The 21,207-nt window shown below is 42.9% G+C and overlaps 1 protein-coding gene across 1 annotated transcript; it reads left to right on the forward strand.

Moving 5' to 3' along the window:
• The first annotated feature begins 1,579 nt into the window (after positions 1 to 1,579).
• SLC6A16 (solute carrier family 6 member 16) lies at positions 1,580 to 21,088 on the forward strand. Its single transcript, XM_013063841.2, is given in 13 exon segments — positions 1,580 to 2,021; positions 2,395 to 2,552; positions 2,747 to 2,873; positions 3,081 to 3,119; positions 3,122 to 3,255; positions 3,677 to 3,749; positions 3,752 to 3,786; positions 3,952 to 4,190; positions 17,555 to 17,755; positions 18,085 to 18,281; positions 18,422 to 18,581; positions 20,596 to 20,758; positions 20,978 to 21,088. Coding segments are annotated over 13 exon segments (2,079 nt in total).
• Positions 21,089 to 21,207: the final 119 nt, after the last annotated feature.

A 21,207-nucleotide genomic window follows, 5' to 3' on the forward strand; every position in this document is an offset into this window, starting at 1 on the left:
GGGGCAGAGGGAGAAGGAGAGAGAGAAGCAGATTCGCCGTTGAGCATGGAGCCCAGTGTGGGGCTGGATTCCAGGGCCCGAAGATCATGACCTGGGCTGAAGTCCGAAGCATAACCAACTTAGCCACCGAGATGCCCTGGTAGCTGCTATTATAGATAGGCAGGCAGAGAAGACATCTCTGGGGAGATGATATTTGAGCAAAGACCAGGTCCTTTATAGATGAGAAAATTCAGAGAGGTGAAGCAGCCTTCCTAAGGTTATAAGGAAGATGTAGTATTAAATTTCTTTCTTTCTTTTTTTAAAAGATTTTATTTTTTTTAAGTAACCTCCACACCCAGTGCTCAAACTTAATGACTCCAAGATCAAGAGTCACATGCTCTTCTGACTGAGCCAGCTGGGGGACCCTGTTTCTTATTTCTTTTCTTTCTATCCTATCTTTTCCTTTCCTTCTCTTTTCTTTTCTTTCCTTTCCTTTTCTTATTTGACAGAGAGAGACACAGCGAGAGAGGGAACACAAGCAGGGGGACTGGGAGAGGGAGAATCAGTTTCCTGCTGAGCAGGGAGCCCAGTGCAGGCTCAATCAGAGGACCCTGGGATCCTGACCTGAGCAGAAGGCAGACACTTAATGACAGACCCACCCAGGCACCCCTCTTTCTTTATTTATTTAAGTTTTTTTACTATAATGTAATCTTTTTTTTTTTTAAGATTTTATTTATGTATTTGAGAGAGAGACAGTGAGAGAGTACTTGAGCGAGGAGAAGGTCAGAGAGCGAAGCAGACTCCCCATGGAGCCGGGAGCCCGATGTGGGTCTCTATCCCGAGACTCTGGGATCATGACCCAAGCCGAAGGCAGTCGTCCAACCAACTGAGCCACTCAGACGTCCCTACTAATGTAATCTTTACATCCAGCATAGGGCTTGAACTCACAACCCCTAGATTAAGAGTCACACGCTCTTCTGACTGAGCAAGCTAGAGGCCCTTAACTTTGTTTCTTGATTCAAAAGCCCACTATAAAGGGTACTTCCCTCTGTAGGGAGTATACCTCAGTGTTTCCAGAAGTGCTTTGAGTGCAATTCCCAGTTGTTAGCTTGGCTATCTCAACCCTTATCCCTTGCACCAAAACATTTCTAAGGGGTGAAACTTATAAAGATTTTATTTATTTATTTATTTATTTGTCAGAGAGAGAGAGAGAGAGAGAGAGAGAGAGAGAGAGAGAGAACAGGCAGGCAGAGTGGCAGGCAAAACCAAAGAGAGAAGCAGGCTCCCTGCCAAGCAAGGAGCCCAATGCTGGACCTGATCCCAGGACATTGGGATCATGACCCAAGCCGAATGCAGCTGCTTAACCGACTGAGCCACACAGGTGTTCCAAAGAGGTGAAACTTATGTAAGAGATTGTGTGCTTTGAATTTCAGTGGTGGTAGGAGCAGAAAGGTTTCCTTTAAGGATGTGCTGAGGATTGTTTTGGAAGTTATTTCTTAACTCTGAAATCTAAATCTAAGTTTTGGTGTTTTTAAGGTCTACTCAAGAAGGTGAGTACTCCTTTGAAAAAGCTGGAGCTGCTCTAGAGAGTCTGCCTGAAATGAAGACAGAGGCCCAGGCTTCAAAATCTTTGCTGACGAACGTCTTATTTGCTGAGACAGAGCTTTCTGAGGCTTTCCTCGGAAGCCAGACTTGGGAAGACAGGAGCACAGCTAACTGGCCTCCGATGGTCTGGGTTTCAAAATACCAGGATTTGGAGGCCCGGATCACAAAGGCTCTGGCCTGGGAGATTCAGGCTGCTGAGGCCCAGCACAGAGCCAACCAATGTAAGCCAGTCAATGGACTGGAGGTGGAAGCTACCCAGGCCCTGAACCAGAAACCCTTACCTGAGGTGCAAGTTGCAGAGGAGGAAAAGCATGAGGTCCTCTTTACCTGTCCATGCTAGTCCAGTAAGGTTGAGTACATCCTGACTGAGGTGGGCTACTCCATGAAGATAAGCAGTCACTGGCGTTTTTTCCTCCTGTGGCTTCACAATGGAGGTTGTAAATCTAGGGACCAGGAATCATGGATCCACAGGGGGCTTTAAACTCCAAGGATTTTGGGATTTGTAGAGGCTGGAAGCTTGGCACTATGAGAATAGGAGTCAGGTGCCTGAACACCTAGGATCATGAGAGTGAGAGAGGCACAGGTTATCAGAATATGAGGATGGTGGGGTTGGAGACCTTGGTCAGGGAGACTGGGGTGGAAACTAGGCATCTGGGTCTTCCTGGGGCTATGGGGGATGTGGAAACAGTTGAGCCCTGATGCGACCCTGAAGGAGGTCACTGGTGGGGAACGTGTTTTCCCAGACCCCAAAGAAGTCCAGGCACTGATGAGCCGGGTGGTTCTCAGAGCCCCTCCTGACCCCCTGCACAGGCAGTTGTCTCATCATCTACATCCTCATGCTGTTCTTGGTCGGGGTTCCTCTTCTATTCCTGGAGATGGCAGTTGGTCAGAGGACACATCGGGGCAACATTGGTGTTTGGAAGGTCATCAGCCCCTGGATTGGTGGTGTGGGGTACAGCAGCTTCATGGTAAGGAGTCCTGGGCTGCCCAGGCCTACCCTTTATGCCCCGCTCCCACCCCAGCAGTTCCTTGTCCTGGGAGGGGTCCCATGGCTTCACTTCCATGGGTTGAGGCCCTTCAAGTCTCCAGTCCTCTGTCAGATCCCTCCCTTTTGCCTCGCCTAATCCTTCCCCCTGCCAGCCATCTCCTTCTTGGCCCCCACGTGTGCTTCATCACCAGCTTGTACTTGAATGTGGTTAATGCCTGGACCCTCTTCTACTTGGGTCAGTCCTTCTACTCTCCAGTTCCATGGGAAAAATGTCCCTTATTGGGGAACTCCAGTGACTTTGGTGAGGAGGAAGCGAAAGAGGAGGAGAAGGGGAAACAGCTGGAGGGGAATTTGGAAGAGGAGAAAGGAGTGAAGAGGGTTAGAGAAGAGGAAAATAGTAGAAAAAGAAGAAATGGGAGGGGTAAGGAATAGTGGGAAGTGGGAGAAGGGCTAAAGAGGGGAGGGGTCGCCCTGTCTAGCAGGTGTGTCTAAAACCAGGTCCCCTCAGATCCCGAATGTGTTTGGACATCACCCTCCCTGTACTTCTGGTCCGGCTGATCTTGAAGGCCTCAGACAGAATTGAGGATGGTGGGTCACCAGTCTTCAGTCTGAACCTGCCCTTATTGGTGTCCTGGTGTCTTGTTGGTGCTTTCATGATTAATGGGCTCAAGTCCACAGGGAGGGTAAGCCGTCGTTGACATTCTTGGATGCCTTCGACCTCCTCCAACGTTGTTCTCACTGATCTCCCAATGTCTCATTCCTCTGGTCTTCAGCTCCCACTAGCCCTTGACCGTTGCTGAAAATTTTCTTTTAACTCTTCATTTCTGACTCACCCTAAAAAAGGATTTATTTATTTTAGAGAGAAAGAGAGAGAACACATGAGTGAGGGGAGGGGCAGGGGGAAAGAGAGAGAATCCTTAGACTCCCCACTGAGGGTCGAACCAGATATGGGGCTTGATCCCAAGTCCCTGAGATCATGGCCTAAGCTGAAACCAAGAATCATACGCTTAACCACTTAACTGAGCCAGCCAGGTGCCCCCGATTCAGGTGTACCAATGGGGTCTACCAACTGTCCGTTGCTGATATGCCCCATTCTCAGTTCAGGTAATGTGTGTCCTAGTGCCAGCCCCCTATTTCATCATCCTCTGTTTCCTCTTCCGGAGTCTACGGCTGGAGGGGCAGCTTTTGGCTTTCAGCATTTGTTGCTTGCCAAGGTAACATAAGTCTCCCTCATTCCCCTACCAGGCCTTAGGAGATACCTACTGTCTATTGTTAGGGCATCTTTTCCCCATTACTTACTTGTGTCCTTCCCCCCATTTATGTTAAGATTCTCCTCTCCTTCTTTGATATTTCTCCTTATATTGTCTTCTCCTTTTTAGATCTCAGCTATGTACAACATGAGTGTGTGGTATCAAGCAGAAAATCAAGTCTTGTTTGCCTTGGGTCTAGGCTTTGGTCCTGTTGTCTCCTTATCTTTGCATGTGCACCCATCCACCAGCTGTCTCAGTGATGCGTTTCTTGAGGCTCTGGTCAACCTGTTCTCCATGCTGCTGGTCACTTCTACCTTCTGTATCCTGGGCTACTGGGCTACAGTCATCACGCACCACTGCAATGAGAAGTAAGGGTAGCCCCTTAGGGAGGGTCCCAGCCCCAGGGAACTACAAAACCCAGACTCTAACTTTAAAGGTGTTGCAAGACTCCTATTCACACTTAACAACCCCAGATGCACTTGCAAGCCTCTACTCTCCCCTGGAGCAAAGAACAGAAACAGTAGAACAGTAGAATCCCTCTCACATATTTTCTTGCTCTGGGCCCTTTCTGGCCCTAGAAATCTTTAAACCTGGAGATTGCTACTATCCACTTGAGATTGCCAACCACAGAGATAGGTTAAAAGTGGCAAACATTTGGGGTGGCTCAGTGGGTTAAGCCTCTGCCTTCACCTCAGGTCAAGATCTCAGGGTCCTGGGATTGAGCCCCGCATTGGGCTCTCTGCTCATTGAGAGGCCTGCTTCCCCCTCTCTCTCCGCCTGCCTCTCTGTCTACTTGTGACCTCGCTTTCTGTCAAATAAATAAATAAAATCTTTAAAAAAATAAAGTGGCAATCATTCAAGATCTGGAGAACTTTCCATTTCCTGAATGCCCTCACTTGTAACTTTCATCTCCTAAATTTAGAGATTTCTGTCAATCTATCATACTTAAATCCCAAAGAGACTCTCAGAACTAGAATCTTTATGGTCTGCTTACCCCTGTTTTTCATTCTTTAGGCATTAATTTCAAAAACACCTATTGGACATTTAGAAAGTATTCTTTGTGTACCACAGAGATGTGGACAGGTGAATCAGACCATAGTTCTTGTCTTCATTGAGTTTTCAGTTTTTGAGGGAGGGGGCAGGGGAATTACATAATTAGATAGTTGTAAACTCATGGTAACTAATAGCAGGGATGTTGAGGAAGACTGAAGACAGAGCCAGTAATTCTAATGGGGCCAATCAGAGACTCCCAGAGGTGGCACACCTCAGCTGAAATTTTCCTGGTACTCGTACTCCTAACCTGTGTAGATAACCACCATTTTCTTCTAGAATAAACCTGGGCATATACATGTGCATATGTGTGAGAGTTCTCTTAGGGTGTATACTCAGGAATGGGATTGCAGGGTAGAGGGTACACACCTTCAGTTTTACCGTATACTGTCTCATTACCGAAGTGGTTTATGATGTGTGAGAATTCCATGTATTCTACTTTCTGCACATTTGATTAGATTTGGTCAGACTTTTTGTCAGTCTGGTGGAAGTATAATGGCACTTTGTAATGTTCAAAAACATTTTATTATGACATATTACATACATACAGAAACAAAAAAAAAAACAAAAAGTGCAGCATAAATAACTATAAAATAAATATCCTCCATGTTATGGACTAGAATGACCCTAGATACTCACTATGTATCTGATTATAACCTCTTTCCTCCCAACTACTATCATGGCTTTTATGATAATTAGTTCTTTGTTTTTCTGTATCTTTTATTATCTATGTATGCGTATTTAAGAAATATAGTTTTAAATTTTTTTTTTTTTTGCTGCTGAAAGTCTCTTTATTTCCACTGCAGGCCCACCTCCAGGGCTCCAGGCCCCAAGCTCAGCAGCAGAGAGTTTATAAATACATAAGTTACAAAAGCAGGTGGGGAGCAGCCCAGACAGCCCTCCCAGGGGCTCGGGGCTCAGTGCTCGGTGAGCGAGAGCTGCAGGATCCTCTCTAAGCCCTCTAGTTTTAAATTTTTTTTAAAAAAAGATTTTATTTATTTATTTGAGAGCAAGACAGAGATAGCTATAGAGAGCACGAGTCAGGGAAGAGAGGGAGAAGCAGGCTCCCCACTGCAAAGAGCCCATTGTGGAACTCGATTCCAGCACCCTGGGATCATGACCTGAGCTGAAGCCATTAGCTTAACTGACTGAGCCACCCAGCTGCCCCTCTGAGCAATATAGTTTAATTTGTACTTCCGTGGGGCTTGAACTCATGACCCTGAGATTGAGCATTGCAGGCACTACTGACTGAGCCAGCCAGGTGCCCCTACAATATAGCTTTGTTTTTTTTTTTTTAAGATTTATTTATTTATTTATTTATTTGACAGAGAGAAATCACAAGTAGTCGGAGAGGCAGGCAGAGAGAGAGGGGAAGCAGGCTCCCTGCTGAGCAGAGAGCCCGATGCGGGGCTCGATCCCAGGACCCTGAGATTATGACCCGAGCCGAAGGCAGCGGCTTAACCCACTGAGCCACCCAGGTGCCCCTATAGCTTTGTTTTTAAAGTAACTTTTTTCTTTTTCTTTTTTTAAAGTTTTATTTATTTAAATAATCTCTACACCCAATGTGGGGCTCAAACTCAAGACCCTGAGATCAAGAGTTACATGTTCTTCTGAGTTAGCCAGGTGCCCCTGTAAAACAATATAGTTTATGTAGTTTCATTTTTTCATTTATATGTACATTCTCTTGGTATTCTTTTGTATTTTTCTTCTTTTATTCAACATATATTTGTAAAATTCATGTTGTGTGTAGCTCTAGTCTGCCTTTAATGCTGTAGAATGTTTAGTTTATTAACATGTCACAATTTATTTATCCATTCTACTGTGGAACATTTGGAGTCTTACTAGTTTTTGGCTACTAGAACAGTTCCCTCTAAACATTCGCTTTTAAATATTTTATTTATTTATTTATTTATTTATTTGACAGACAGAGATCACAAGTAGGCAGAGAACGGGAGGGAAGCAGGCTCCCCGCTGAGCAGAGAGCCTGGACTGAGATCATGACCTGAGCCAAAGGCAGAGGCTTAACCCACTGAGCCACCCAGGCGCCTCTGTTCTAAACATTCTTACTCATGTTGCTCATTTCCTCCGTGTGTGCACATTTGTCTAGGGTATACATCAGTGGGTGAGACTGTTGATGCAGTTAGTTATTAACGTGTAACAGAGCATTCCAGAAGTAACTGGCTGAGCCCAAGAACGATTTCTAATTTCTTATGATTTTGTCGATTGGCTGGAAAATTCTTCTGTTGGGCTTGCACAAGTTACCTCACAGTTCTGCATTTAGCCGGGCCCAGCTGGGACTGCACTGCTTTGTTACGGGGCGGGTGTAGGCTGGCGCACTCTAGTGCTCAGTCAGCTGGTGGGTCTGCAAGGGCTGCTCTCCCAGGAGACCTCTCCATGCTGTTAGCTTGGGCTTCCTCACTTGATGATTCACGAACACAGATGGAATCTGTAAAGCATTGAAACCTAAGCATGGGAATGCTCCTGGTGTTGCTGCTGCCACAGTGCTTTATCAGAGGAAGTCCCAAAGCCACCTCAGGTTCGCAGGGTGGAAAAATAGACTTTACCGCTTGATGGGAGGAGATGCAAGATACAATAGCTGTGTTTCTACCACATGTATCTGTAGCTTCATTAGATCCTGCCAAGTTACTTTCCATAGTATTTTTAGGATTGTAGTGATTTCTTTTTCCTCTCTTTCTGTCGCTGTTTCTGTCTCTTTCTCTCTCTCTCAAACACACACATGCATAATCTCCACGGTAGAATGCACAGCAAATAGTTAAAGATTTCTTAGCTCATACCATTGCAAAAACAAACATACTAATCCCAGGGTTCAGTATTTGTTGACACCTTTTGTCTTTGTCCTGAATTTTATAATCAAAATACTGTATTCAAAAATCACTTGGGTTAATTCTTTTTCCTACATTCAGTATGATTGTTACTCACGTGAAATACAGTTATGTTCATTTATTTCTGTTTGTATGGAATTTTAATATCTCTCAACACTTTTATTTTAGTGTTAAACATTAACATGGTTTCAAAAGACAAAATTATATAAAAGGATACTCAGAGAAGTATCAGTCCTCCACCATCACTTCAGCCCAGTTCCTGTCCATCCTCTGTAGGTAACCAATCTCATTCTTTTTTGGTTTATCCTTCTTGTGTTTGTAGAAATAAGGAGAAAGATGTATATTTTCTTATTTAGCCTTCTTTCTTACACAGTAGGTAGCCTTTTCCTTTTTCATTTACTAATATATTCTGGGAATCACTCTTCCATATTCATTCCTTTCTTAGATGTTCTGCCTTAGGCCTGGTGGTAGTGCCTGCCATTCTCTGTATCTGTGGTTCCTTGGTGTTTTACAGTTCTCATCCCCCTTAGTAGGTGAGCCCTTGGTATAGTTAATAATTGGGTGCCGGGCACCTGGGTGGATCAGTCGGCTAAGAGTCCAATTCTTGATCTTGGTTCAGGTCATGATCTCAGTGTTGTGAGTTCAAGCCCTGCACTGGGCTCCCTGTGGGACATGGAGCCTACTTAAAAAAAAAAAAAAATTGGATGGGGCACCTGGTTGGCTCAGTGGGTTAAAGCCTCTGCCTTTAGGTCAGGTCATGATCTCAGGGTCCTGGGATTGAGCCCCGCATCGAGCTCTCTGCTCAGCAGAGAGCCTGTTCCCCGCCCCAACCCCAGCCTGCCTCTCTGCCTACTTGTGATCTCTGTCTGTAAAATATATAAATTAAAAAAAAAATTGGATGGGGCACCTGGGTGGCTCAGTGGGTTAAAGCCTCTGCTTTCGGCTTGGGTCATGGTCCTAGGGTCCTGGGATCTAGCCCCGCATCGGGCTCTCTGCTCAGTGGGGAGTCTGCTTCCCCCCACTTCTCTGCTTGCCTCTCTGCCTACTTGTAATCTCCATCTGTCAAATAAATAAATAAAATCTTTAAAAAAAATTGGATGCCTTAAAAATTCAAACCATTTTCTCTTTGAAAAGACATACTCATTAAAATAATGAAAATGCATGTCCCAAAATTGGAGAAATGTATATATCTGTACATTTATATTCAGAATATGTAAAGAACTCCTAAAACTCACTAAGAAAACAACCCAACAAAAGTGAACACTTAACTTTCTACAGTTTACTTAGAATTATTATTTTACACTCTAAGTGGAATATAAAACCTTTCCACCCTACATGGCCCTTTGTCCTCCAACCCTTTGTGATATAGTTGCCATATGTACTACGTTAACTTATATTGAAGACCCCATCAAATAACGTTAAAACTTTTGCTTCCGATTAATGTCTGTTTACTTTCAACTGACACATATTCTAAAACTTAAGAGGAGGAAAATTTCCATTATTTTTAACCTAGAAACCTAACATTTTTGTTGGTCTTTCGTTTCTGAAGTTTGGGAATTTTCCCTCCTGTATAATTTTTATTCCATCTGAAACCTTCAACTTTTTTTTTTATATTGGCAGGTTATGTTGTCAGTGAATGTTTGGAGTTCCCTTCATCTGAAAATGCCTTAATTTACGTTCATTCTTTTTAAAAAATTAATTAATTAATTATTCATTTTTTTTGACAGAAAGAGATGATGAGCAGGCAGAGAGGCAGGCAGAGAGAGAGGAGGAAGCAGGCTCCCCGCCGAGCAGAGAGCCCGATGCGGGGCTCGATCCCAGGACCCTGAGATCTTGACCTGAGCTGAAGGCAGCGGCTTAACCCACTGAGCCACCCAGGTGCCCCCCTTTTTTTTTAATTTAAATTCATTTAGCCAACATAGTACATCATTCATTTCAGATGTTGAGTTCAGTAATTCATCAGTTGCATGTAATACCAGTGCTCATCATATGACCTGCTCTCTCTAATTTACCTGCATTCTTGAAGGATATTTCCTTTGGATGAAGAATTGTAGGTTGACAGTCCATTTCCTTCAGCACTTAAGAAATGTACTGTTTCTTGCTGGACTCCTTTTTTAAAATGATTTTATTTATTTCTTTGTCAGAGCATGAGCTATAAGCAGAGGGAGAGGGAGAAGCATCTGAATCTTTGTGTGTGCCAAGTTTTTTTTTTTTTTTTAATTGTATCTGGCACATTGTAGATGTGGTGTGGGGACTCTGGATTTTGTAATGTTTCTCAAATGTGTATTGGTTTTGTTGTAATTGTTTTACTAAGCAGGCAGTTAACTTGACTAAACTCTAAGCGGAAACTTTCTTTCCTGTCGTATGTACCAACTGAATGTTTCAGCATTTTTATCTTCCATTGGACAGCTTGGAGTTATTTAGAGGTCAGCTGGAGATTAGGGCAAAGCTTATACAGAGAATTTGGGGCTCCCTTTCTGGCTCTCTTCTTCCCATGGTCTGCGAACTTTCATTGTGACTGTTAGGCATTTACTTGTCCGTGTGGAGGTAATCTGTCTTTTCCTCAAGCTCGTTTTAAGATTGCTGCTCTTTATTTAGTTTTCTGCAATTTCATTATATCTCAAGGGGGAATTCTTCAGTTTTGCTTGGGATTCTTTCGGCTCCTTGTATCTGTGAATTACTGTTTTTCACTACTTCTGAAAATTCTCCACTTTTACTTGTTCACATATTACCTCTGCCTCATTGTCCATCTTATCCCATTTGTCAGATTTTCCCATCATACCATCCAGCTCTCTTGAACTCTCATATTTTCCATCTATGTTTTCTGTACCCTGGCCCCAGTCAATTACTGATCTGTTTTGTATCACTATGGATTATATTTTTCTTTTCTAGAGTAAATGGATTCATAGTGCATTCTTATATCTGACTTATTTTACTTAGCATAAGGTATTTGTCTTTTTTTCGTCTATATTGTTGGAGGGGGGCGCCTGGGTGGCTCAGTGGGTTAAAGCCTCTGCTTTCGGCTCAGGTCATGATCCCAGGGTCCTGGCATTGAGCCTCGCATTGGGTTCTCTGCTCAGCGGGGAGCCTGCTTCTCCCTCTCTCTCTGCCCCCCTCTCTGCCTACTTGTGATTTCTGTCTGTCAAATAAATAATAAATTTATTATTTATTAATAGGTGTTTTGGATTGTCTCTTTTTATTGCTGAGTAACTATTCTGTTTTATGAATATACCACAATTATGTTTAATCATTTTCCTGTTTATGGGCATTTGAGTTGGTTCTGATTTGGGGCTGTGATGAGTCGAAATGCTGGGGGCATTCATATATAAGACTTTGTGTGAATACATTTTCATTTCTTTTGGGTGAATACTTAGGAGAGGGTGATATGGTTACTGTATGTTTAACTTCATAAAAAAACTGCTAAATTGTTTTAGAAGTTGTTTTTACCAATTTTACATGTGTAGTAGCAAAGTATGGGAGTTCCAGTGGCTCCACAACCTTGCCAATACTTGATAATATCAGTTTTTTAAATTGTATCCATTCCAGTAGATGTGTACAGTGCTGGGTCATTGGGATTTTAACGGCATTTCCCTAATGACTAATTATGTTGGCCGTCTTTTTTTTTTTTTTTTAAAGATTTTATTTATTTATTTATTTGACAGAGAGAGAGATCACAAGTAGGCAGAGAGGCAGGCAGAGAGAGAGGGAGAAACAGGCTCCCCACTGAGCAGAAAGCCTGATGTGGGGCTTGATCTCAGGACCCTGAGATCATGACCTGAGCCGAAGGCAGAGGCTTAACCCACTGAACCACCCAGGTGCCCCGATCTTGGCTGTCTTTTAAAGTGTTGTTGGCATTTTACATTTCTTCTGGCCTCTCTTTTCAAATCTACTGCCTATTTTCATAACCTTTAAAAGAAACCCCATTAGCTGTCATGTCCATTATTCTCCTCTGAGCCCCTGGAAACCAGTAATCTACTTTCTGTCTCTATGGATTTGCCTATTCTGGACATTTATTATAAATGGAATCAAACAATATGATGGGAGCTTTTGTTTTTTGCTTCTTTCACCACACAGCCTTTTTCATTGTGTTTGGTGTTTTTTTGTTTTGTGTAGTGACTATGGCAGCATTTCTTTTTTTTTGTCATCATGGTAAGTGTACTCCTTAATCTCCATCACCTATTTCACCTATCCTCCACCCACCTCCCCTCTTGTAGCCCTTAGTTTGTTCTCTATAGATAAGAATCTGTTTCTTGGGGGTGCTGGCGGCTCAGTGGGTTAAGGTTCACTCATATCTCAGTTCATGGTCTCAGGGATGGGATCGAGCCCTGCATTGGGCTCTCTGCTCAGCAGGGAGCCTGCTTCCTCCTCTCTCTGCCTGCCTCTCTGCCTACTTGTGATCTCTGTCTCTGTGTCAAATAAATAAATAAAATCTTAAAAAAAAAAAAAAGAATCTGTTTCTTGGTTTGTCTCTCTTTTGTTCTCCTGTTTGTTGTTTGTTTTGTTTCTTAAATTCCACATATGAGTGAAATCATATGGTATTTGTGTGTCTCTGACTGACTTAATCTCATTTAGTATTATACTGTCTAGTTCCATCCATGTTGTTGCAAATGGCAGGATTTCACTCTTTTTTATGGCTGAATAATATTCCTCTGTGTGTGTGTGTGTGTGTGTATCTGTACATGTGTGTACGGATCACATCTCTGTCCATCTCTTGAAAGATGCTTGAGCGGCTTCCATTAATTTGGCTTTTGTAAATAATGCTGCAGTAAACATAGGGGCATGTATTCCATTTGAATTTGTATTTTTGTATTTTTTTGGTAAATACTGGTAGTGCAATTACTGGATCATGGGGTAGCTCTATTTTTAACTTATTGAGGAGCCTCCATACTGGTTTCCACAGTGGCTGCACCAGTTTGCATTCCCACCCAAAATGCATGAAGGTTCCTTTTTTTCTGCATCCTCGAGGACATCTGTTTCCTGTGTTGTTAATTTTAGCCATTCTGACAGAGGTGAGGTGCTATCTCACTGTAGTTTTGATTTGCATTTCCCTGATGATTAGTGATGGTGAGCATCTTCTCATATGTCTGTTGGCCATCTGGATGTCTTCTTTGAAGAAAGGTCTGTTCACGTCTTTTGCCCATTTTTAGTAGCATTTTTTGATTAGAAAAAACACGTAACATGAAAGTTACTAAACCATCTTTAAGTATGCAGTTCAGTACTGTGAAATAGATTTACACTGTTGTGAAATCGATCTCCAGAATGTTTTCATTTCACAAAACTGAAACTACACCATTTAAACGACATACTCCCTTTCCCCTCTCTCCTCAACCTCTGATAAACATCTTTCCACTTTCTGTTTCTATTGGTTTGACTATTTTAGATTACTTATTAATAAGTAGAAGCATGTGGTATTTGTCTTTTTTCATGTTCTCCTAGGAGCTTTACAGTTTTAGCTTTTTTGTTGTTGTTCACATATCCTCTATTTCAAGTAAATTTTTGTGCAAGGTGTGGAGTAAAAGTCAGGGTTAATTATTTTTACCTTTTAGATACCCATTTGTTCCAGCACCATTTGTTGAAAAGACAATCTTTTCCTCATCAAATTGCCTTGTTATCTTTGTTGAAAGTTGATTGACCATAGATGTTTAAGTCGGATTCCAGACTATCCTAGTCAATTTACCAAGAGCATCCTGTTGTGATTACTAATATATTATAGTAAATCCTATTTATTAAAAGATTTTATTTATTTATTTGACAGACAGATCACATGTAGGCAGAGAGGCAGGCAGAGAGAGGAGGAAGGAGGCTCCCTGCTGAGTAGAGAGCCCAGTATGGGCTCTGATCCCAGGACCCTGGGATCATGACCTGAGCCAAAGGCAGAGGCTTTACCCACTGAGCCACCCAGGCACCCCTATTATACTAAATCTTAAAATCAAGTTTTGTAAATTCACCAATTGTGTTATTATTTTCCAAAATTGTTTTGGCTATTGTGTATCTTCACTCTGCATGTAAATTTTAATTTACATTTTAATTAATTTAAATGACAAGAATTAGCTTGTCATTTTTTTTTTACAAAGATAAAATCCTACTATGTTGTTAATTGGGATTGAATTATTGATTGGATCAACAGATCATTTTGAGAAGAATGAATAATTAGCAATACAGTGTCTTCTGATTCAGGAACATGGTGTATCTCTGTTATTTGGATGTTCCTTAATTTCACATAGTAATACTTTGTAAGTTTCAGTATATAAGATGTCTTGCACATATTTTGTAAATTTTATCCCTAATGATTTCATGTTTTATATTTGATTGTAAATAATATCCTTAAACTTTAATTCTCATTCTTCATTGTTTAGTATATTGAGGTACAACTGATTTGTGTATATTAATCTTGATAAACTCATCTTTTTGTAGCTTTAAGTTTTCTACATATATAATCATGTAGATTTGAATGAAGACTTTTATTCCTCCTGCTTATCTTTTAGAGGTTATTTTACTTGCTTTATGGCATTGATTGGAATCTCCAGTATGTTTTTGTTTTTTAAAGATTTTTTTGTTTTATTTTTTTTTTTTGACAGACAGAGATCACAAGTAGGCAGAGAGGTAGGCAGAGAGAGAGGGAGGAAGCACGCTCCCTGCTGAGCAGAGAGCCTGATGCGGGGCAACATCCCAGGACTCTGCGATCATGACCTGAGCTGAAGGCAGCGGCTTTAACCCACTGAGCCACCCAGGTGCCCCTCTTTTTTTTTTTTTTTTTTAAGATCTATTTAGGGGCACCTGGGTGGTTTAGTCAGTTATATTAACATGTCTCCTTTCAGGCAGGTCATGATCCCAGGGTCCTGGGACTGAGCCCTGCATCAGGCTCCTTGCTCAGTGGGGAGCCCGCTTCTCCCTCTCCCTCTGCTACTCCCTCTGCTTGTGCTCTCTTCCTTTTTTACAAAAAGGTCTATTTATTTGAGAGAGAGAAAGACTGTGAATGGAAGGGGTGGGGTAGAGGCAGAGGAAGAGAGAATCCCTAGCAGACCCCCATGCTCCATGCAGACCCTGACAAGAGGTTTGATCCCAGGGCCCTGAGATCATGGCCTAAGCAAAAATCAAGAGCCGACATCTAATCAACTGAGCCATACAGGTACCCCTATTTGTGGGAATTCTTAAGGCCTAGAATGAAGGTGCATTCATCCAAATAGGACTTTTGTTTCTACCTGATGCAGGGGACATTAGAAAGAGATTACTTGAATCTCGGTTCTCAGCCTGAGTTCTTGAGTTGACCAGAGTCAAATATTTGGGCTGCAAATCCAAGGTAGGGCTGGCTTGTGCTTATGACATGCCAGGAACTTTAAATATTTCCCTTCATTTTGCTCATTTTTCTTCTTTTTTTTTTTTTAAGATTTTATTTATTTATTTGACAGAGAGAGATCACAAGTAGGCAGAGAGGCAGGCAGAGAGAGAGGGGGAAGCCAGGCTCCCCGCTGAGCAGAAAGCCTGATGTGGGGCTTGATCCCAGGACCCTGAGATCATGACCTGAGCCGAAGGCAGAGGCTTAACCCACTGAGCCACCCAGGTGCCCCATTTTGCTTATTTCTGAAGCAAACTTCTTTGCATTCCCTGTTTTGTGGAAGGCTTGGGTGTGAATTTCTAGTTCTTTTTTTTTTTTTAAAGATTTTATTTATTTATTTGACAGATACAGTGAGAGAGGGAACACAAGCAGGGGGAGTGGGAGAGGGAAGCAGCCCCCTCCTGCCAAACAGGGGGGTCAGTGCGGGACTTGATCCCAGAACCCTGGGATCATGACCCAAGCTGAAGGCAGACGCCCAACAACTGAGCCACCGAGGCGCCCATCTAGTTCATTTTTATACTGAAGGTGTAGCCCTTTGAGGTGTGAAGTTTAAGGGAAAACCTTTTACCCTGATTCTTACTTGTGCAGACTCTGGTGCTTTATATCTGACCTCCATGGTCTTTTTATTTCTTAAAGATCACAAAATAGGAAACTACAGGTATAGTTTGCTATATTTGACTTTTACTTCAGGAAAAAGTTGTTTTGGATGTCCCCTTTCCCCATTGTTTTTGTCTGTACTTGAATTTTTGTCTAGTAATCCCTCACTTTTTCAATATTTTAATTCTTTTAAGAAGATTTAAAATATCTTTCAGACTTTTAAGTTACCTACAGTGAGAGAGTTGATCCAAATATTTAAATTGCCTATTACCAAGAGGGCATATTTTATTTTCTAAGATGTGATCGAATAATTATTATTTCCCTGCACCTTGCATTTTGCTCTTATCACTAAGTATTTGGAATAGAGCAACAAGCCAAGTTGTTTTATTTTTGTTTTTTATTAAACAAGCTGTGGCTAATTTTGTTTTTTCCCAAGATTTTATTTATTTATTTGACAGAGAGAGATCACATGGAGGCAGAGAGGCAGGTGGAGAGAGAGGAGGAAGCAGGCTTCCCGCCAGGGCTTGATCCCATGACCCTGAGATGGTGACCTGAGCAGAAGGCAGAGGCTTTAACCTACTGAGACACCCAGGCGCCCCTGTGGCCAGTTTTATTAAAGAAAAATTCTGCATGATTTACTCTTCACTGGTCTGTGTGGTATGCTTCTAATGTTATCAGAATCACCTGGACCAGTAATAGTGTGTATATTCTTTGTAATTCCCATGTGCTGTGCCTGGTTCAGTATTATTGCCACTCTAGTGATGGACACCAGTTTTGGCTGACATGGCATAATATTCTATTTCAGATTTCCTCAAGGCTGGGCAATTGTTGGTGAGGATGACCAGTTTTGCTTTGCCATGTCTGATCATTTTCAGAGTCTGCTTGTACCCCAGCACATACTTTCCACTTTTCATAACAAGCTGGAGCCTAGAGTTGGTCGACTCCCACGACTTTTTTATCTTCTTTGGGGCCACCATCTTCCCACCTTAGGTGTGGATGGCTCCAACCAAGAGCCACTGCCAAAATGGCCAGGAGAGAGAAAGGCTGACTTGAATTTTTAAGGATTTTTAGGAATTAGTCAAGTGCAGAGTGGTAGCGGGGGTAGGGTAGGTCTTGGGCATGAGAGAGTATGGCCAACCCTGAAACTGTAAGTGGTTGAATCTGATTAAAGCATGAAATGTGCAGAGGGTCATGGGAAGAAGGTAAAGTTAAAGAGGTCAGCAGGGCTCGGATCTAAAGGTTTTTAAGAAGCAGTTTCTCCAAGATGGGATGGGAGGGAGACAAACCATAAGTGACTCTTAATCTCACAAAACAAACTGAGGGTTGCTGTGGGGAGGGGAGTGGGATTATGGACATTGGGGAGGGTATGTGCTTTGGTGAGTGCTGTGAAGTGTGTGAACTGGCGATTCACAGACCTGTACCCCTGGGGATAAAAATGTATTATATGTTTATAAAAAATAAAAAATAAAAAATTTAAAAAAAAAAAGAAGCAGTTTCTCTCACATAGCACAACTCCATGGGAGCATTATGTAGGTGGTAATCTAAGTAAATGGTGCTCACTGACATTTGTAATGCAAATCCTAGAAGATTGCCTTTTACCCACTAGTCTAAGAAGAGAGAAAGGGAAGAGGTAGGTGGTAAATCAGAGACCCCACCACTGCAGCACGTACCCCAGAGTCCCCGCAGAGACAATAGAAAACCCTTTTTCCAGGGTCATAAATTCTCTAGGCTCACACAAATTCATGATCATGGAGGTGGGTACCTTCTAGGCTTTATCCCAGGCTCTACCTTACCTAGATCAGTAGTGCTAGGTTAGTGGTATACTTTCTTTTCTAGAAGATAAGGAAAAAGGAGACCATTTCTTAAGGAGCCAAATGTTCTATGTGATTCGACTCCTCATCCCCAGGAATGCCGAAGCACTTGCAAAGCTGGTAACCCTGGGGAAACTGCCTGTTGTGGCCCATCCCCCTCCCAACCTGGTTGATAACCCAACCTCCATTTTCAGCTCCTGGCTCAGCAGCCTTCCCCTGCCCATCAAGAGCATGGTCCTCAGCTATGTGACTGAATGCAACTTAGAGAAGCAGTTTTCGAAGGTCAGTAAAAATAGGTGAGGAGAGCTTAGAGTTACTCAGAGCCTTCAGCGAAACAGAAATTTCAGCTTTTGTTAGCACTAGAAAAAAAAAAAATCTCAGAAGCAGCAGGATAACCTACAGCCCTGGTAATGCAAAGAACTATAGCCTGCAGAATGCCTTCTGTGGATGCTATTAGGTGGCTCGGTTTTCCTCATCAGAGGGTCAGCCTGGAGATCTGATCTTCTCAGTGACCCGCAGCTTTTAGAGAGTTTCCTGGGGAAGATAGATAGTACCCTTGTCTGTATGTTTGTGTTAAGTTCAAGGACACTTTAACTCCTGCCCTCTCTCTCCTTAACAGGTTAAGGCGGGCCCAGTCATTGCCATTCGTGGCCTTCCTTGAAGCCATGTCATTCATTCCTTGGTCTGTCTTCTGGTCCATCCTCCTCCTCCTGCTTTTGCTGACACTGAGGCTGAGCAGCATGATAGGGCTCATGCAGGCCATCCTTACCCCACTCCAGGATACCTTTTCTTCTTTCAGGAAATATACAAAGCTGCTTACAGGTACTCTGACCAGTGCCCAACTCCCACCAATGGCCCTGAGTTCTCTGAGACTTTTACCCAGTCCAGGTGTATAACCTCTGCTTAGCCCTTGTCTTCCAACCAGACCTCTGACCTTGATCCAGATCCAGTGTTTCCTCCAGTGATTGTCTTTGTGTTCATGTTCCTGTGTGGCCTCTTCTTCACTCAACCTTCAGGCATCTACTACATGAGTCTGCTGAATGAATACTGGACGGTCTTCCCCATAACCATCATCATCATACTTGAAAATGTAGCTGTGAGCTGGGCCTATCTGGCCAGGAGGTGATAGCTTGGGTCTATAGGGAAGGTTGACCCCTTTCTTGTTGCCTCTCTTATCACCCAGCTAGAGTGACATAGGTACTCTTAACTTCAGGGCCTTCTGAAAAACCTGTTTGTTCATTCATTCAATACTTAACATACTTATTGAGTGCTTATTACGTGCCAGGCACTGTTTTACTTACTAAGGTTATTGAATAAAACAAGCATCCCTGTCCTTAAGGAATTTATATTCTAGTGGTAGTAATAAGCAATAATCAGATGAACATATAAAAAGATCAGGTGCTGATAATTGACAGGAGAAAATCTAAGGGTAAAGTAAGATGATCAAGAATATGCATGGGTGTTAATTTAGATAGGATGGCAAGGAAGGCCTTCTGATAAGGTGACATTTGAGCAGACTCCTGAGTGAAATGAAGGAAGGAGCCATGACAGATTTTGAGGAAGTGTTCCAAGAAGCAGAGGAAACACTTTAGTACCGAGGCAAGAGGAAGCATTATGCCTGGAATTTCTGAGGAAGGAGATCAGGTTGGAGTAGGTTGTTGGTAGATGAAGCCAGAGAGAACAGGAGATCATGTAGGACCTTCTAAGCCTTTGCAGGAGTTAGCTTTTATACATTACTTCAGGGGTAGAGGCACTGAAAGTTTTGAGTAGGGGAGCGGCATCATCAGATTTATTTATTTACTTTTAAATATACATAAGACTGCTGTGCAGAAAATAGACTTGAGGATTCAAGAGTGAAGCAAGGAGAGCAGTTAGGTGTTATTGTAATATTCCAAGTGAGAGCTAACAATGCCTTGGGCTAGGGTGGTAGAGGTGTTAAGTTAAGAGATGTCTTCTAATGCTGCAAGGAAAAGCCACCAGAGAAGAGGGAACAAGATAATCAGGGACTGATAGACATAACTGTGCAAGGAAGAGTGGGAAAATCCAAATAAAACACAAAGGACTCCTGAGCCTGGCTTTTAACAGGCTGGTGTGTAGACATCCAAGTGGCATTATTCAGAAGCAGAAGGCTTAGGTGGCAGCATTTTCAGATGAGAGTTGTTCACACATTCAAAAAAATTTCTTGAGGCTTTCTCTGTGTTGGGAAGGCCTTGTCATTACTGGGATACAAATAAATTAGAGTGAGTTCCTTCTTTCAAAAAACACAGACACCAAAGAGGAAGACATATATAAGCAGATAATCCCAGTCCAGGTGGTAAGTCTATAGTCAAGGTAGCCAGGGACACTCTAGGGGGACCTGGAGAGACTGGGAAGGCATCATAAAGGAAAAAATGGTTGAGCATCATCCAGAAAGATGAATAGGTAGACAAAGAGAATGGCATTCTAGGCCAGAGAACCCACTTGGATATTTATTATGATTGAGAACCTGCAGTAGAGGAGGCTGTATCCATGGGCTGGAAGAAACTAAGGAAAGTTCCCAGAGGGTCAAGTGTTGCCTTTTTTTTTAGTTTGCATTGTTCAGCATGGATACCCAGCATGTAGAAGAGTCCCTCGCACATCATGAACACTTTCATACTCTTGGAATGAATGAAAGGACTAGACCTTTATCCTGAGGGCATTGGGTACCCATGAAAGGTTTTTTTGTTTTTGTTTTTTAAAGATTTTATTTATTTATCAGAGAGAGAGAAGGGGAGAGAGCAAGCACAGGCAGACAGAATGGCAGGCAGAGGCAGAGGGAGAAGCAGGCTCCCTGCCGAGCAAGGAGCCCGATGTGGGACTCGATCCCAGGACGCTGGGATCATGACCTGAGCCGAAGGCAGCTGCTTAACCAACTGAGCCACCCAGGCATTCCCCCATGAAAGGTTTTGAGCAGTAAAGGGATGTTTGAAAATATTTTCTTCAGTTGGGATGCAGGACTGACTAGGGAGAAGATAAGAGAGGGTGAGGCTTGAGCTGAAGCAGAGGTTTGGAGGTGAAGTAGAATATTTGAAAGATGCTAAGGTCTGGCTGGCCTCAACCTCCAAGTCTGGGTGAGGCCTGACTAGGCCTCCCACAGTCTTGTGGCCCTTTCTTCCAGGTTCCTTGAAGACTTGGCAATCATGTGGGGACCCCCTGCTTCTCTCATCATTCGTGGGCTGTGGTGCTTTTTGTCTCCATTTGTGCTGCTAGCCCTGTTTGTGATTACTGTGATTCATCTGTCTCAGAGGACTATCACCTACGTGGCCTGGGACTCAAACAGTGTGAGCCTCCCTCCCCTGACACCCGACCTTCCTAGGGAGTGGGGTTAGATTTTCAATCTACCCGTGGCCTAAAGACCCTATCATCTCATTCCCTGGCTCCCTAAAGACTCCTTAGTCCTCCGCCCTCCTTGCCCTCCTTCGCCTCCCACCCTTCCCTTCTACAGTCCTTCCTTTTCTGGGAACTTTGACATTCTGAGCCCCTTTCCCATCTTTCCACAGTCAAAAGAGGTTCTTCAACAATACCCATCATGGGGGCTGCTTACGATTATTGCCCTTTGTCTCATGGTCATCCTCCCCATCCCCACATACTTTGTAAACTGCCTCACCTAAAGGATTTCCTTCAGCTCCACAAGCCAGGGCAAGCCTGTGATATCCTCTAAGTGCTTACCCTTAATCCAGCCAGCACTTACTACAGAGGTCCAAAAGGAAGAAGTCCTGTAAGCTGATAA

This window comes from Mustela putorius, unplaced genomic scaffold (genome assembly GCF_011764305.1).
Source record: "Mustela putorius furo isolate JIRA1106 unplaced genomic scaffold, ASM1176430v1.1 tig00000196_pilon_pilon_pilon, whole genome shotgun sequence".
Classification (NCBI taxonomy): domain Eukaryota; kingdom Metazoa; phylum Chordata; class Mammalia; order Carnivora; family Mustelidae; genus Mustela; species Mustela putorius.